This window comes from Momordica charantia, assembly GCF_013281855.1.
Source record: "Momordica charantia cultivar OHB3-1 chromosome 10 unlocalized genomic scaffold, Mcharantia_2.0 BLBB01000010.1, whole genome shotgun sequence".
NCBI classification, from domain to species: domain Eukaryota; kingdom Viridiplantae; phylum Streptophyta; class Magnoliopsida; order Cucurbitales; family Cucurbitaceae; genus Momordica; species Momordica charantia.
In genome coordinates this window covers 7,336,435-7,351,052 of record NW_028275158.1, presented here as the reverse complement: position 1 = coordinate 7,351,052, position 14,618 = coordinate 7,336,435, and the positions used below count along the sequence as shown (strand labels likewise).

General features: G+C 36.7%; 2 protein-coding genes and 1 long non-coding RNA gene across 7 annotated transcripts; all 3 read right to left on the bottom strand.

Moving 5' to 3' along the window:
- Positions 1-485: 485 nt before the first annotated feature.
- On the bottom strand, positions 486-3,334 carry HBP1 (SOUL heme-binding family protein). Its single transcript, XM_022287237.2, has 2 exons — positions 3,035-3,334; positions 486-1,059 (listed from the first exon to the last, which is right to left on the bottom strand). The coding sequence occupies exons 1-2, from the start codon at positions 3,259-3,261 to the stop codon at positions 627-629; spliced, it is 660 nt and encodes a 219-aa protein (XP_022142929.1). The 5' UTR covers positions 3,262-3,334; the 3' UTR covers positions 486-626.
- Positions 3,335-3,606: 272 nt separating this feature from the next.
- LOC111012833 (E3 ubiquitin-protein ligase DA2L) lies at positions 3,607-13,755 on the bottom strand. 4 transcript variants are annotated; one of them, XM_022287105.2, is made up of 10 exons: positions 13,507-13,755; positions 12,892-12,972; positions 12,292-12,742; positions 12,004-12,055; positions 11,884-11,929; positions 11,695-11,776; positions 11,437-11,581; positions 11,229-11,337; positions 6,676-6,751; positions 3,607-4,662 (listed from the first exon to the last, which is right to left on the bottom strand). In XM_022287105.2, the coding sequence occupies exons 3-10, from the start codon at positions 12,481-12,483 to the stop codon at positions 4,033-4,035; spliced, it is 1,332 nt and encodes a 443-aa protein (XP_022142797.1). In that variant the 5' UTR covers positions 12,484-12,742; positions 12,892-12,972; positions 13,507-13,755; the 3' UTR covers positions 3,607-4,032. The 4 variants fall into 4 exon arrangements, with proteins under 4 accessions (XP_022142797.1, XP_022142798.1, XP_087974629.1 ...); XM_022287106.2 differs by having other exon boundaries at positions 6,676-6,742; positions 13,507-13,751; XM_088118503.1 differs by lacking the exon at positions 13,507-13,755 and adding an exon at positions 13,214-13,445.
- LOC148208470 (uncharacterized) lies at positions 7,630-11,222 on the bottom strand. 2 transcript variants are annotated; one of them, XR_015788176.1, is made up of 2 exons: positions 9,099-11,222; positions 7,630-8,971 (listed from the first exon to the last, which is right to left on the bottom strand). It is a non-coding gene; the product is annotated as an uncharacterized LOC148208470 (long non-coding RNA). The 2 variants fall into 2 exon arrangements; XR_015788177.1 differs by having other exon boundaries at positions 7,630-8,953.
- Positions 13,756-14,618: the final 863 nt, after the last annotated feature.

Sequence of the window (14,618 nt, the reverse complement as noted above, 5' to 3'; positions counted from 1 at the left end):
TGGTAGATTGTAGGAATAATGAACAAATTATTATGAGAGAGGAGAGAGGAGAGAGAAGGGAATTTGGGGGGAAAATCAAGGGAGGGAGTGACCAGGGAAACAGACGGTGAGGTCGCAAACCGCGTAAAAAAGGTTTCCGCGTTGTTTCTTCATTTTCTTTGGTCTTCTCTTCTCCTCATTTTCGGCCGCAAAAACGTGTTGCCTTCTTCTTCTTTCTTATTTCTTTTTCCAAATGTATTTAGAGCAGAGATGCCAACGGAGTGGGGAAGAGTAAAGATAGAGATACACCCTCGTGGCCTCGTTTTCGACCCCTTATGATTTTTTATTAGATTTTAAAAATCAAAGTTGGTATCAGAGATTTCCGACTATGAATTCTTCTTTATACATGCTTGTATATGGCAAAATTAGTAACGGTATTATTTACTAGTTTGAACAATTAATGTAATAGTTAATATAAATAATTAAAAGATCGAGTCAATTAATGCTTAAAAAAGAAAAAGACATTTATCTTTATAACAAGAGGATGCATGTAGCACATTTTATTCAAGCGATTCAAAAGCTTTGGAAGTTCGACCAACATACATAACCTTAATTTGTATTAAACACTAGATTCTATGACATGATCTCTAAACCTGAGCAATGTCTTCAATGTCAAACAAGAACCATATCTCATTCACCCGATGGTCGAACTCAAAAGGAGAATTGTACTGAGCCACAGTATAAATTGAAGCATGTTCGACGCGGCGACTCTTAGCGATGGCTGCAGCCCACTTGGTGTCGACGAGACTGGCATCCAATGCAGCAGCCTCGGCTCCGATGTTGGCATCGACGACGAAGCCGCTAAACTGTCTGACTGCAACATATGTTGGTTTCCATCGCTGAACATGAAGCCCTTTGGCTGGAGGTGGATCTGCTTGGTTCAGTTTGGGGACATAGAAACTAACCACAAAGGATGATGCACAGAATGGTCCATCACTGGGAGAAACCTCAGAAATCACTGGAGCAGTCATCTCTATCTTTTCATTGTACTTGTTCTTTCCTTGAATGTAATCGAATAATCTAGGACAAGTAATGTAATGTTGTTCAACAAAAATCCCATCTTTTCTCAAACAATTGTAGCAGGTATAATACACATGTTAAGCATTTATGGCAAGTAATGTGTCAAATAAAGTGTAAAAAGAATAAGAAAACAAAAGAAGGCATCATACATTTAATGTAAGGTGAATATCAAAGTCATAAGTAAACGGGAACAATTATACTTTTTTCTTTTTTTTTTTTAATTACCTAATGGACGTCCCGGGGGTATGCGCACTGTTCCCATACTCGTATATACCCAAGAGGTTATTGCTTGGTGGAGTTACGTTCTATGTGACTTAAACCCAAGACTTCAAAAATATTCCTTGAAGTCCCAATACCTCGGGGACTCAGGAACAATTATACTTAACACCTAGCTAATATGTTTTTTCGAGTGCAAACAGCTAATAAGTTACACCCGGCCGGGTTAAAAGTAATTACGAGAGAATTTTAACTGTATACGTACATGTTTGGTACTTGATTATTTTTTAATTTATATAAATCACTTTATGATTTACTCTTCTGTGAAAAACCTCAACACTGTGACCTACTTTTTTTTGGGTTAAAAATTGAAATTTACCAAACACTAATTACTTAATATTACAACAGAATTTTTTTCCCCCTAAAAACACAGTAGACATCAATCCCGAACTAAACTTTTATATGATGCATCTTTACAATTTGGAGCAAAAAATGAGGGTGAAAATAGTAAACTAGGCTGGAAGAAGATAGACTAGTTTTGTAATATCTTTGGTTCATATCTGTAAATATTTATCCAGTAATGGGTACAAAATCACTCGTTGTTATGTTAAAACCAGTAGCCCAAGCCCAAACGTAGAAGTTGAATTTCACTTTGTTAAAGCCCCAAACCTAAAACCCCAGCCAGGCCCAGAAGCAAGTTCGTTTGGAATTCCATTAAGAGAGTCAAGAGGCTTAAATTCATTTTGTTAAAACTCCAAAACCCAAGCCCAGGTCCCAAGTTTAAATTCATTAAAGCCCAAACTCAAGCCCAGTTGTTTATTTGGTTCCCATTATACTCTAAAGGTTACCTATTTTGGCCCATTAATTTTATTTAATCTCATTTTTCTATCACAATTTTAGCACAACACTAATTTCAATACATTTTTTATAATACAATAACCATAATTTTATATTAAATAAATTTCATTATGGGTAGAATTTTTGCTTTTTTTTTTTTTTTGTAAATTAAGACAAATAGTCATTGTTTTAAAATATGAACCCATACAAACATTTTAAAATGATAGAAATTGAAATGAATTAAAATTGAAAACAATGGACTAAAATAAACATTTTCAAACCAAAATGAACGAACCTTAAAATGACCAAAATAGTATGTTAGACATTTTTTTCAAACCAAAATGAACGAAACTTAAAATGATCAAAATAGTATGTTGGACCAAAATAAACCAAAAGATCACAATAGTATTTTAAACCAATTTTTTTTAGTTAAACATCAGGTGGGGATTTCAATCTTTTAATATATGATATATGCTCAACTTGGCGGCATAACTCGTAGAGTTTAATGAGTTACAAAAGTTTGCATTTCAAGTAATAATCAAATGTGTGCTTAATTTGTAAGTTTGTTAGCCGTAGCATCAAAGGCTTCAAGGATTATATTGAGTCTGGGAGATTAATAAAGGTACAAGAAAGTCCACAACACCTAAGTTTGATTGATTTAACCAAATCTGTGTTCTTCAATTCTCTGATTGAATGAAAAATTAGTTTCACACTAGGATTAGGTTAGCAAGAACAAATCGGATGCAATGCAAGGTTTAATAATTACTATAGCCTTATTCGAAGTTATAGAAATCTAATCTATCACACCAGCCACAGCCAGCCGAACAGATGAGAGATGCAATCAGAATTACAAGTATGGCATTCGCAGTAGAACAAATTCATGAAATGAAATTTGGAAGATGAAGATGAAGATAGTTCTTACTGCAGAAATCCTCGTCTGGTGGCCTCGTGCAGAGAGATGTCCTGAATGGGGGCGGTGGAGGCCCAGACCGCGGAATCGTAGCGGCGAATCTCGTAGCCATCGCCGGTCTCGATGACGTCGAAGCTAGGGCACTCGATACGATTGCAGGTTGGGGGAAACTCGGCGCCGGCCGATTTCTTCGGAGCGATCAGGAGAGCCAATAGAAGCCACAGCTTCACCATTTCCATGGCCGAAACTCGCACAAAGTTGAGTTGAGTGACACAATGAAGAACCCTCCTCCACTCCTTTTTTAAAACCAACTGAATGGATAAATATCCTATTTTCCTTTTAATCAAAACCATATATTCTTTCCAAAATTTAAAATTATGATTTTTTTTTAGAAAAAAGTTTTAATTATTTAAATTTAGTTTTAATTTGGTTCATGTTTCTTATGCAGTGACGAGTTAGAACAAGGAGAAAATAGAGAAAGTACGGTGGAAAATCATGAAGTTCGTTCACGAAAAGTCATGAGTTCGAATCTGCATGCATCCCACATCCCACGTACTGTATTAAACAAAATATAAACTTTGAGATTATAAGAATAATGGATATGGAAATTCCATTAATTGAGTGGTAAAGACTAACGAGAGAGAAATACTTTACATATAGACCATACATTACAGGATGCACTAAAAGGATTATAAACTTCCACGAGGTAAACATGATGAGACAAGATTTCAATAATAAAGAGGAAAAAAGAAATATAGCCAACCAAGAACTTGAATGAACCAGCAAATTTTAATTCACTAAAAGAATTTGTATTCCATTTTTCCTCTTTTCTTTTCCCCCTTTTCAGCCCGAGGATCCGGGGAGAGGAAGTCGCTACCTTCACCTTTGAACAGACACCAAGCCACTCCTTGTGTGCATCCCTAGCTCAGAGCTTGGCTACGCCACCGATGCTCCGCCAGCTACTTTGCTATTGGCTAAAACATAATGTTCGAGTTTCAGTATGATCACAATCACGGCTGCCAGGGATGCCCGGGTCCAGTAGACACTTCCCGAGCCTCAGCCAGCGAAACAGCCATGGCCAGCATTATCTGCTCCTCAAAATTCTGAGGAACAATGGGTAATGCTGCTTGGTTTCCACCCTCAATTGCGTTGGTTGTGGGTAAAGCACATTCGGTACCATTTTCAGTCGAGTCAGAGGTCGGGTAGCTTGTCCCAGCTTCAGCTTCTTCTGATTGATTGTCCATATTCCACTCTCCATTATTTCGCGTTAAGATCATCCTACAATCCGGTACCGTGTCGATCGGGACTTGTGCAGTTGGATAATTTTCCGTGTCAATCGGGACTTGTGCGGTGGGATAATTTTCTACTTCAGTGTTCATCCGGTTGTAGAATTCTGTGGTTCCAGGAAGCATATTGAAGACTGATGAATCTCCATTTGCACAAACGGATGATGGTCCCCTACCCATCTGCTGTTGCTCTGCAAGAGCAGCTATGGCACAAGCCAGACCACCAGATGGTGATGACGATGATGTTCCAGCTAATGGAATGGTGGCTGGAGAGACATATCGACCTTCGGTTGCAGCATATCGATCAGACGAGGCAGCATCGGTGTAAACTGGATCTTTGTGCCTCCCTTTCTCCTGAAAATATCAATTTTTATTCTGTTTAAAGGAGTAATAATGAACAGAACCATCCAACAGCCAAATCAAATGTGAAAGTAGGAGGAAGAACATCAAGCACAAAAAAACACTAGGAAACGAAAAAATGTACATAAAATGCAATGTAATAATTAGAGCAGCAATAGAAATGTTCAGCAATCTATCCCACCCCCACAAAAAAATAATAAAAATTAATAAAAACTATAATCCAGCCAACTGATGAAAAAGACAAATCGAAAATCTTGATGGTAGAATTAAGAAGTGATATTTGGTTTGCTAATTCTCCCTTGGCTGCCATCTTTTCTGCCAAGGTCATTCCAAACTACAAAGAACAAGAACTTCATAGTAATTGTGCTGGGTTGGTCAAGCTAAATTTTCGAAGAAACTTCAACGATGTGGAATTGTACACGTGGCTCAACTCATGAATAGGTTAGGTTGGAAGACCATTTTTCAGAAAGAGAAGATTTAAAGAACTGGAAAGAGATAATCTGGCAGTTAGTCGACAAAATATAGCTCGCAGAGTATTTCGAAGAAACCTTTTCTAGAGAGATTTTCAAAGCACTTTGGTAGTCTAGATAATTAAGTTAAGGTGTTCCTTTTGGATCTTTAACTTGGTGGAATCAGCATGAATGATAAAATCCAACACGGAAATCAAAACCATTCTCTACAACACATGGGTAAGTTTCTCTGCATGTCGAATGAAAATGCGTCCCACCTTGGATGGCCCCTTCCCTTCTCAAATCTGGTTGAACATGTTAAGCCAACCTTAAAGTCTCCTCTCTGCTACCTATCTTCACAAGGCAAGTCTGCTATAAAGCCTAACAACCATCAAGATCAGGAAAGCTGAACAAAAGACTATTTCATAACCATATCTTGTTGCTGAATCAAAGGGGCTTGGATTGGTGTGGGATGGATATTAGCATATAAGGAAAATCAAAAGCTCTTCGGTGAAATGCTATATGATCAATCCTTTGGAAGTCAAGCGTGAGAGAAAATAGTCCTCAATGCATGTAGGGATGGTGAGGGATTTGGTATATTATCGTTATGATAGTCTCTTTATGGGGGTTCTGCAATTAATTACAACAAATATATATATTACGACTTTTTAAAATTCAGATGTCGTAGGCTTAAGTAGATGCTCTATGTAATTAGGTAAATGCACACGAAAGCTTTTCCCCCACACTAAAGATATAAAAAGAGGAAAAAAAAAGACGATCATTGTAGATGAATCCAAGGAATGGGTCAGGGAGGGAGGAGGGAGGCGGGAGGAGGAGGAATCATCTTTGAATTTTGTCAAAGCTGGGGAACTTTGATGGTGTATTTTGCAATTATAGTGAACCATCCAATTCCAAAAAAAAACCTAGACTGACTGGAGAATGTCATAAATTTTCAGATTCAACAGACTATAATAGATGTTAAAATTCATCAAGACATCATTGTGGAAAGTTAGTGTCCCAAAGTTCATCATGAATCATCCTCGGACATTTTTTTATAAGAAAACCGAACGAAAAAATACAAAGAATGTGTGGAAGCAGCTACTTTCATGGTGGCCATCCTATTTTTTTGTATAGGTTCCTCTAATAGATAGTGGGTTTTTTAATTTTTTGTATTGCCAAAATATGAAAGAATACAAACTTCAATACAAAAGAACAGTGTACTCGAAAAGGCTCCCGTACATCGGAAGCAAACTAGGGATTACAAAATGAGGTATAAGTTGTTGAGCATAACAGAAGGGATAGTCACAAAACTCCTTGGATGCAGACCTAAAGAGAGCTATGAATCATCTTCAGTTATAACTGTTGATCATTGGTGAAAATCGAAACCCCATTTTTAAAAGAATCCTTATTGTATTATAAGGTCACTCATGCCATTAAAAACACTGGGGATGAGAATGCTACCAAAGGTTTAGGATATCTTTCACCAAGTAGATTTCCACATCAGGGGAAAGAAAAAAAGAAGAATAGTTTTTCTACCATACGTTAATGAGCTATTTACCTGAATCGAGAGCCAGATTGCTTCCATGACCATTATGTCCTCAAGATCCAGGTCAAATTCATCATCCCTGAAATTTCTAAATGGGACATTTATTAGCTGCCTGTGTGAAAAACCATCTCATAATGTACCATATAATGATGTCTATCAAATTATACACTAAAAAACTCAATCGATCACAATATACCAACAGAACACCAAAAATCAAATTCATCTGGAAATAAATAAAAAATTAGGATTTAAAAATCTGACTTGGGGCATAGGTACTCTCATCTCACATACCCTCGTATGCCCAAAAGAGAATGTCTTCCAAAAGCGTTAATGAAAATTTTTCGAAATCATCTGTTCTACAACCAAATAATAATAATAATTGATCTTGATTCGAAAGTACTGCAACGATTGAGTCTGGTTATAGGTCAAAATCAAACTATTCTCGAAGTGACTTTTTTCAATTCCAATAAAAAAAATAAAAAATAAAAAAAAGAGGCTTGTTATTAGCTAAAACAACAAAATTTTAATAATTTTTTAAAACCAGAAACAGGATTTTCATTGATAGATGAGAAGATATAAAATGTTTAGAAATACAAACTTCTGAAGGAGTGAAAAGAAAACAAAACATCCGAATAAAGAACAAATCTCCCAATGAAGTATTAATGGTGACAAAGCTGGGGCCTATTATCCAAAAAATAGAGAAGATTACAGAGTTGGGGCCATTCACACATTTCCAAAGGAGGTAGGCATACTCTTATTCACCCTTGCAAATCTTCCGATATACACTATATATCTCTTTTCCACTTACCAACCAGGTGGCAGCCACCCAAGACTCTTTCCGAAATACCTATGGGCTGGTAATAAAGAAAAGTACTAATTGGACTTGATTAAACTCCCTCTTCTTGAAGGGGGTTTAGGCATCACCGACTTGAAAATTAGAAACAAGCTCTTCTTGCAAAATAGATATGGCGTTTCCATAACAAAAAAGAGGCTTTATGGAGGAAGACGATTGCTGCCAAATACAGAATAAAGCACTTCAACCTAAAACCGGATGATGTATCTCTACAAACAGCAAGGGATCCGTGGAAGTTTATCCACTGACAGGAAGAATTCATTTATTCTAACATTCATGCAAAGTTGGAAATAGACAAACAACTCTTTTCTGGACTGATTCGTGGAATGGACAGAAGACTGTTGATGAGAGTATACCCCCTTCTTTTCTCTCTGGCAAAAAGTAGAAAAAGCTACTGTGGCTGATTTATGGCACGACCATTCAAGGGTGTGGAACATGAACTTCAGAAGAAACCTCAAGGAGGAGGAAATTCAAGAATGGGCATCAACATCATTATCATCTTTATTATCCCCATTCTACCCATCAAACTCTGATGATATTTGGCTTTGGAACCTAGAGAAACATGGGAACTTTTCTGTTAAGTGACGGACTTCATCATCAACAACAAATCTGATTCTCCCCACATCAGATGTACAAAGCTATTTGGAAAGCATCCTGCCAATAAAGCTCAAATTTCTTATTTGGGAACTAAGCCACTCGTGGCACAACTCTTTCGACAAGCTGCAAAGAAGATCCCCATGGTGGCCTTTATCCCCCTCATGGTGCTGCTTATGTAAGATGGACTGTAAAACGCAAATTCATATATCTTCCTAGTTTGTCCCTTCTCCACCAAGGTTTGGAAGCATTTTTTGTCTATCTTTGGATGGAATCTCATCACTCTGAACAATATAAGGGACTGGTTAACATCAACACTCATTTATCATCTCTTCAAGTGTGAAAAGGCTACCCTTTGGCTGCAAATCAGCATAGCTTTCATCTGGGCCATTTGGAGAGAGAAATTCAAGGCTTTTTTGAGGAGAACGACACTCTCAACAACACTTGATCGAGTCTATATCTTTTTTGGCTACTACTTGGTGTAAAAATGTTGCTCCTTTCAACAGTTATAACTTGAACACTCTTATATCCAATTGGAGAAGCTTCTTGTAACTTCGTTGGATAGTCGTTTAGCTTTTGTTAAATTTCATACATCAATAAAATTGTTTCCTATAAAAAAAAGTATTAACAGTAACGAGGATGGGACTGCTCTATCACAACAATGCTTTCACTGCATTGGACTGCAGAACCATGGCTTTTCCTTCAAACCTGTGACCAGAAGGCAGACCTTGTTGAATTTGTTTATGGAAGCATCAGCGCATTCCACAAAAAGCCAAAATATTCCTCCAATAATAATTAGAGTAGGGGCACAGAATGGATGTGGGCCTGGTCATCTGCTTCCTCCTACGCAGAATGCATCAACTAAGAAACAAATAAGAGAAACGATACATCCTTTTAAGTTTTTCGACATGAATAATTTTATCATTCTTTGGACATTTATACTTCCAAACAGCTTTAATCAGATTGTTATGTGAAACAATACGTGTACCTGTCAACTGGTATGACATACACTTGCACTGTGTATAGGCTAGAGTTCTGAAGACTGCATCTTCTAAAATCCCTTGGTTATTTCAGTTGGAAAATCTGAAGGAAATTCATACAGTCAGCCCACTCGAAAGCCTCTTGATCGATCAAAATTTTCCTAATAGGGAGTTCCCCGTACTTTCTGCATCATTCCAGCCACCACTTATATCTTAGAAAAACTTCCTCAGCGGCTCCTTACTAATCCAGGAGCCCTCTGACAATCTTGTCGCTGCAGCCAGTCTCAAAAGAAGAAAACCGCTCAACTTGCTGCTTCTGCTTTCCTATGGAACCCCAGGGATTTCTTCCGCTAATGAGACAACTCTTATTCATGAACATTCTGAATTGACCGACCCTCACAATTATATTTCAGTTTCACCAAGGCATCTCTTCTCTCCTTCAAAGAAATCACCAAAAATCCATTTCAAGAAACGGTGTGCTTCCAAAGTTTACAGGGCCAAGACCACCATTATTAGGGGAAGGGAAATGATACTCTGGGAAATTTTCTTAGTGGTCAGAATATACGATCTTGTTAATTGAAGTATCATTACCTTTCCCCTTATAATGGTGGTCTTGGCGTTGTAAACTTTGGAAGCACACCTTTTCTTGAAATGGATTTGGAGATTTCTTCAAAGGAGAGAAGAGATACATTGGTCAAATATAATTGTGAAGATGGATCAATTCAGAATGCTCATGAATAAGAGTGGGATCATCAGCCACACTATTGAAAATGAAATTTAACCAAACTAGCTAAAAGATAATCCTTTCTCTATCTAGTTGATTCTAGTTCAAAAAGTTAACCAGACAATTGAAAATGAAAGGAAATAAGGAAGGCGAATAGAATAGATTGAACTAGAATCAACTGTGCACCTACTGGCCTAATAAAGTTTGCCAAAGTCCTTTCTTTTACTAGACTCCAGAACTGTTTGGCGGTGACGTTTCCTTCCAAAGAAACACCAAAATAGATAACTAGCCAGGAACCCCAAGAGCAAGAGTCTAGTAACTAGGTCATGCAAGTCCCACTAATCAGTAATAATTGCTACTAGCATAGATTTAGTCACGTTGATCCCGATGCTCAAAGCCTTTCAAAAATCTCAGAATATCCTTTGAATTCTGTTGTTTTTCCCCACCATCAGCACTAAACGGTCAGGTTATTTGCAAATTGCAAGTGATTGATATTGCATTTGTTCTTACCACTCAAAAGCCCTCCACTATTGGCACAGAGCTTTGCAAAAATGAAACAATCTCTTCTATCTCCTTATCCAACACAGAGCTCCTTCCCCAGAAGAAAGTAGCTCACATATGAAATTCTTCATCTTTTCAACATTGGGCAGTCTATGGTCTACGACTACTTCTCTTAAATCCTGGCCCTTGGCCACCCTTTCAAGAAAAAGGCCAAAACTTTATGGAACTTCTCTCCTTTGTTAACATTTGGGGAAGTTTGAAATGAAAAATAAGCTTTTGTAAGATCTGGGGGTAATAAGGGCGAGGTAGGTATCACTTACTATCATTCCTTTTTTTTACTCCAGTAAAAATTGGAGAGCTTTCTTTGTAATTCTCCCAGTTGCCTGGGTGGATGCCTGGGTGGATATCTAGACTCCCTTCCCACATGTGAGAGAGAGGTGGAGCAACAAGTGGTCATTACAAGTTAATACCTTGAACATGTGGAGAATTTTTTACATCACTCTGAGCTATATAATTTGTTCTGTGTCCAAAAAGTAGGTAAGGAAATTATCCACCAAGTATTTGTTGCAATTCATAGGAGATCAATGTTCGGTAGAAAATTAATCAGAAGAGTTCAAACTAGTTAAATTAAACAATGAAGATCATTCAAAATGACTTTTAATTTTGAGAGAGAGAAAGACATTGAATATTTGCAGAAACTTTTTTGAAGCAAAACAAACCGACGTGTGCTCATGTATGCACAATTAATGGCAAAGAACGAGAATATATATATATATATAAAGGATTCCCTCGCTAGCCTGATAATTCAATTTGTATTAGTGAAGAACATCGATAGCAGAACAAGTACCAATGAAAGGTAACCCTGGCAAACCTGTACATTAATGAACAGAAGCACAGTCAGAACGAAAAGAACCTGTTGCTCCTAATAGGTATAGGAGGTGGAGGCGGTCTGATCGGGGTCATACAAGAATCTGGCAAGCCAACTATTTCCTCATCTTCGGCAGGTGACTGAGAAGATGGAACTGCCAAAACGAAGCACACAAAATGATGATAAATATTGTTCAACAGCCAGAAAGAAAAAATTCAAAATAAAAAAAACACCTGAATCAGTAAAATCCTACCAGCTGCAGAGCTGTATTCAACATCTTCCACAGTCATATCTGCATTAGAGGTGCTTAATTCATGTCTTTTCTGCATTCTCTCCTCATCATCCTGAAGTTCCTGCTGCCGCATTCTAATTTTTGCTTCTATAACACGCTGTTCTTCCTAGTAAATTTTAATAAATGTTGTTTAATGAATGGCATTCAATTGTGGACAGCAGCACAAGATGCCCAGTTCCAGTAAAACACAATACCAAATATGACATTATCAAGTCTTACAATTTGCTCCAAACTCTTCTCTTCTTTTGATTTCACACCTCGATACTCCACAGCATAATTTGAAGTTTTGCAAAAAGGACATCTCCTCACGTTAAGGTATACATGCACGCTAGTGATGAGGTAAATCTTTAAAATTAAAAGGAGCGTTATTAAGAAATAAGAAGGCTTGACATCCGTGGTGAAGGATACTGTGTAGGCCGGGTAGAATTTGGAACTTTCATCTGTAGAAAACACTCTGGAAAAGAAGGAAAATCAGACTAGATAAAATTATAACATAAATCATTTATAAATTCATCCGATTATATGTACCTGTACAAATGCTTTTCATGCAACATCTTGATCGATTGAGACTTGGATAATACTGAAACAGAGGGGAGAAGAAGAAAAGGTTACACATAAAAAAATATAGATGAAAATAAGAAAAATGATAGATATTAACAAAGAGTGAAAACAGAAGATATGTCCTAACACTTTGTAGACATTTAATATTTTAATCCACTACAACCAATGAAGCAACAAGGAAAAATATGAATAAGACAAAACCATCAATATATAGGAAAAGACAGAGCCTTTCAAGATCCAAGAGTGATGACAAACCAGAAAGCAAATGGGGCATTCTTCGAGATCAGAGGCGCATTCCTCATCTCCAGGATAACATGGAGCCAGCTTTGATTCAAGTATGAGTTTTCTAAGTTTCTTATGATCCACTTCTTTATGGTTGTAAAGCCCCTGAGGCCTTGTGTACTTCTCATCAACCATCTGTCTCCTTCTTCCAAGCTTATTACCCATGTAAATGAATTTCCCTGAATTCAATTATTATTCCAAATCTTGAGCCAAACTAAGCCAACAGCGGCATTAGCTACAATTTTCTAGCAATTTCTTTGCTTCTATAAACAAGGAACCACATGAGTTATACTAGTTCCTTGTTTTAACATGTAAAACCTTGGAATTATAATATCATAAACTGCCCTCATGCTACAGTACAGTTGCCATCTGATACATTTCTGTCAATTCGCAATGTCCATGGCAAAGAGAAATTCCCACAATACTGCATAACACGAAAGCAAAGTTTAAAACAATAATAACAGAAAGCTGAGTGCCAGAACTATTATTTTCAAAAGAATCAAGCACTCGTCATCCAATTGTCCAATTTTATCCCTCTGGTTAAAAGCTTGAAGAATTAAGATCACCCCATACCTGTTTTACCATGGCACCACCAGTTAAAGTGTTATTACATGCATTCTCTGAGCTTGAATTCGCAACGGGCAAAATGAAGCCCTAAAAGAAAATATGCTTCAGCAATCAGCACATAATAAAGAACACAATCCGGACGAATTCATTTCACATAACGTTCAGAACCCTAATTTGCCTTTCCTACAAGTTATATACCCAACTACAATCAACATACATAACCCCAAAAAAAAAAAAACTACAATCAACACCCAAAAGATGCCAGAAGCAAAGAAACAAAAAAGAATCTGCAGCACGAAAACATAGAAACAAGAGAATTCACTAATACCCAATGCCACCCAATCGGGGACGAACCCTAAATTCTAGCGGCAGACGGATTACGCGGCAGAACCGAACAACAAAACAATCATTCAAGGCAGAGACAAATTCTCATCAGAAGAGAAAGACACAGAAGCAAACCAAACCAAACCGACCCACTTCACTACACACAGTTCCACACAAAATCACACAAAACCGAAGCAGTTACAGAACACCCAGCAAAGGAAGAGGCAAGAAAAGCAACAAACAAACACGGAATTGAAAAGAATCAAAGAGAAGAAAGAACGAGAGGGGAATTGGCACCTGGAATTCAATTGTTGGAAGAGTAAAGGAAGACAAAATGTGTAAGGAGAGAATGAAGACAGAAAGATTTGGTTTGCTATCAAGACCAGGAACACGATCAGAACCTTCTTTTCTCTCAGACAGATTATGGCTTCTCTTCCTTCTTATTTAGCTTCGGATTTTGCAAATTCGTACCAGCGAAAAATAAAAACGCCAGAAAATGGGGGAACTTTAAATTAAAATTAATGCTAAATTCCAAGTTTAGACCATATTGTAAAAAACTTTGTATTTTGTATTTAATAAATTTGTTAATTTTAAAAGAAAAGATTTGTTTCGGTGGGGATGAGTATTTAGGGAAGGAAGGGGCGGTGGAGTGACGAAGCAAGGAAAGAATAATTCAATATTCACCTTTGCCAAAAAATAAATAATAATAATTAATTAATTAATTAAATATTCTCCATCGTCATACACACATAGATGTAACATACATGCATGCCATCATCAACATCATCATCATCGTTCATTACTCTAAAGCCGAAAGGAGGAGCTGAGTCACCCGACCGCCTTTCTTTTCCTCCAATCACGCGCTTTTCTTTGCCGTGTCCTCCACTTCCCTTTTTTGCTGTCTAACTAATTTTATGTGAGAGAAAGAAATGTAACTTTTGATTCTTATTTATCTAATTTTTTTTATCCATTTTTACTCTGTCCTATGTAAAATTATTAAAATATCTTCATTTTCAAAAAATTAAAATTCTCTCTGATCTTCTTTCTTCCATTAACCTCACACTCTCATCCCAATTTGAATCTAGAAAAGATCTCAAATTTTTAATTTAAAGAATCAATGAGAAATCTAAAAAATCAAAATTATAAAAATTATAAAAATCAATTAGGAATTGGAAAATAATCTTAACTTTTTAATTTGAAAAATTGATTACGAATCTAATAGAAAAAAATCTAACCTTTTAATTTCAAAGGTTGAAAATCAAATTTGGATAAACCAAGATTACATAAATGTCCGAAATTTAACTAAAAAATCAAGATTTCATGAATTTTGGAACCAAAATTGCATAAATGATCGAGAACAAAGATTACATTGCCAAATATTAAAAAAAAAAAAAAGAATCGCATGCTAT

Excerpts from the sequence above, each read along its gene's own strand:
- LOC111012833 (XM_022287105.2), bottom strand. The coding sequence starts at position 12,483 with ATGGGTAATAAGCTTGGAAGAAGGAGACAGATGGTTGATGAGAAGTAC. Across the intron at positions 12,056-12,291 it reads AATGCCCCATTTGCTTTCTG|TATTATCCAAGTCTCAATCG; the intron begins GTTTGTCATCAC and ends CCTCTGTTTCAG. Across the intron at positions 11,930-12,003 it reads CATGAAAAGCATTTGTACAG|AGTGTTTTCTACAGATGAAA; the intron begins GTACATATAATC and ends CTTCTTTTCCAG.
- HBP1 (XM_022287237.2), bottom strand. The coding sequence starts at position 3,261 with ATGGAAATGGTGAAGCTGTGGCTTCTATTGGCTCTCCTGATCGCTCCG. Across the intron at positions 1,060-3,034 it reads ACCAGACGAGGATTTCTGCA|ATTATTCGATTACATTCAAG; the intron begins GTAAGAACTATC and ends TACTTGTCCTAG.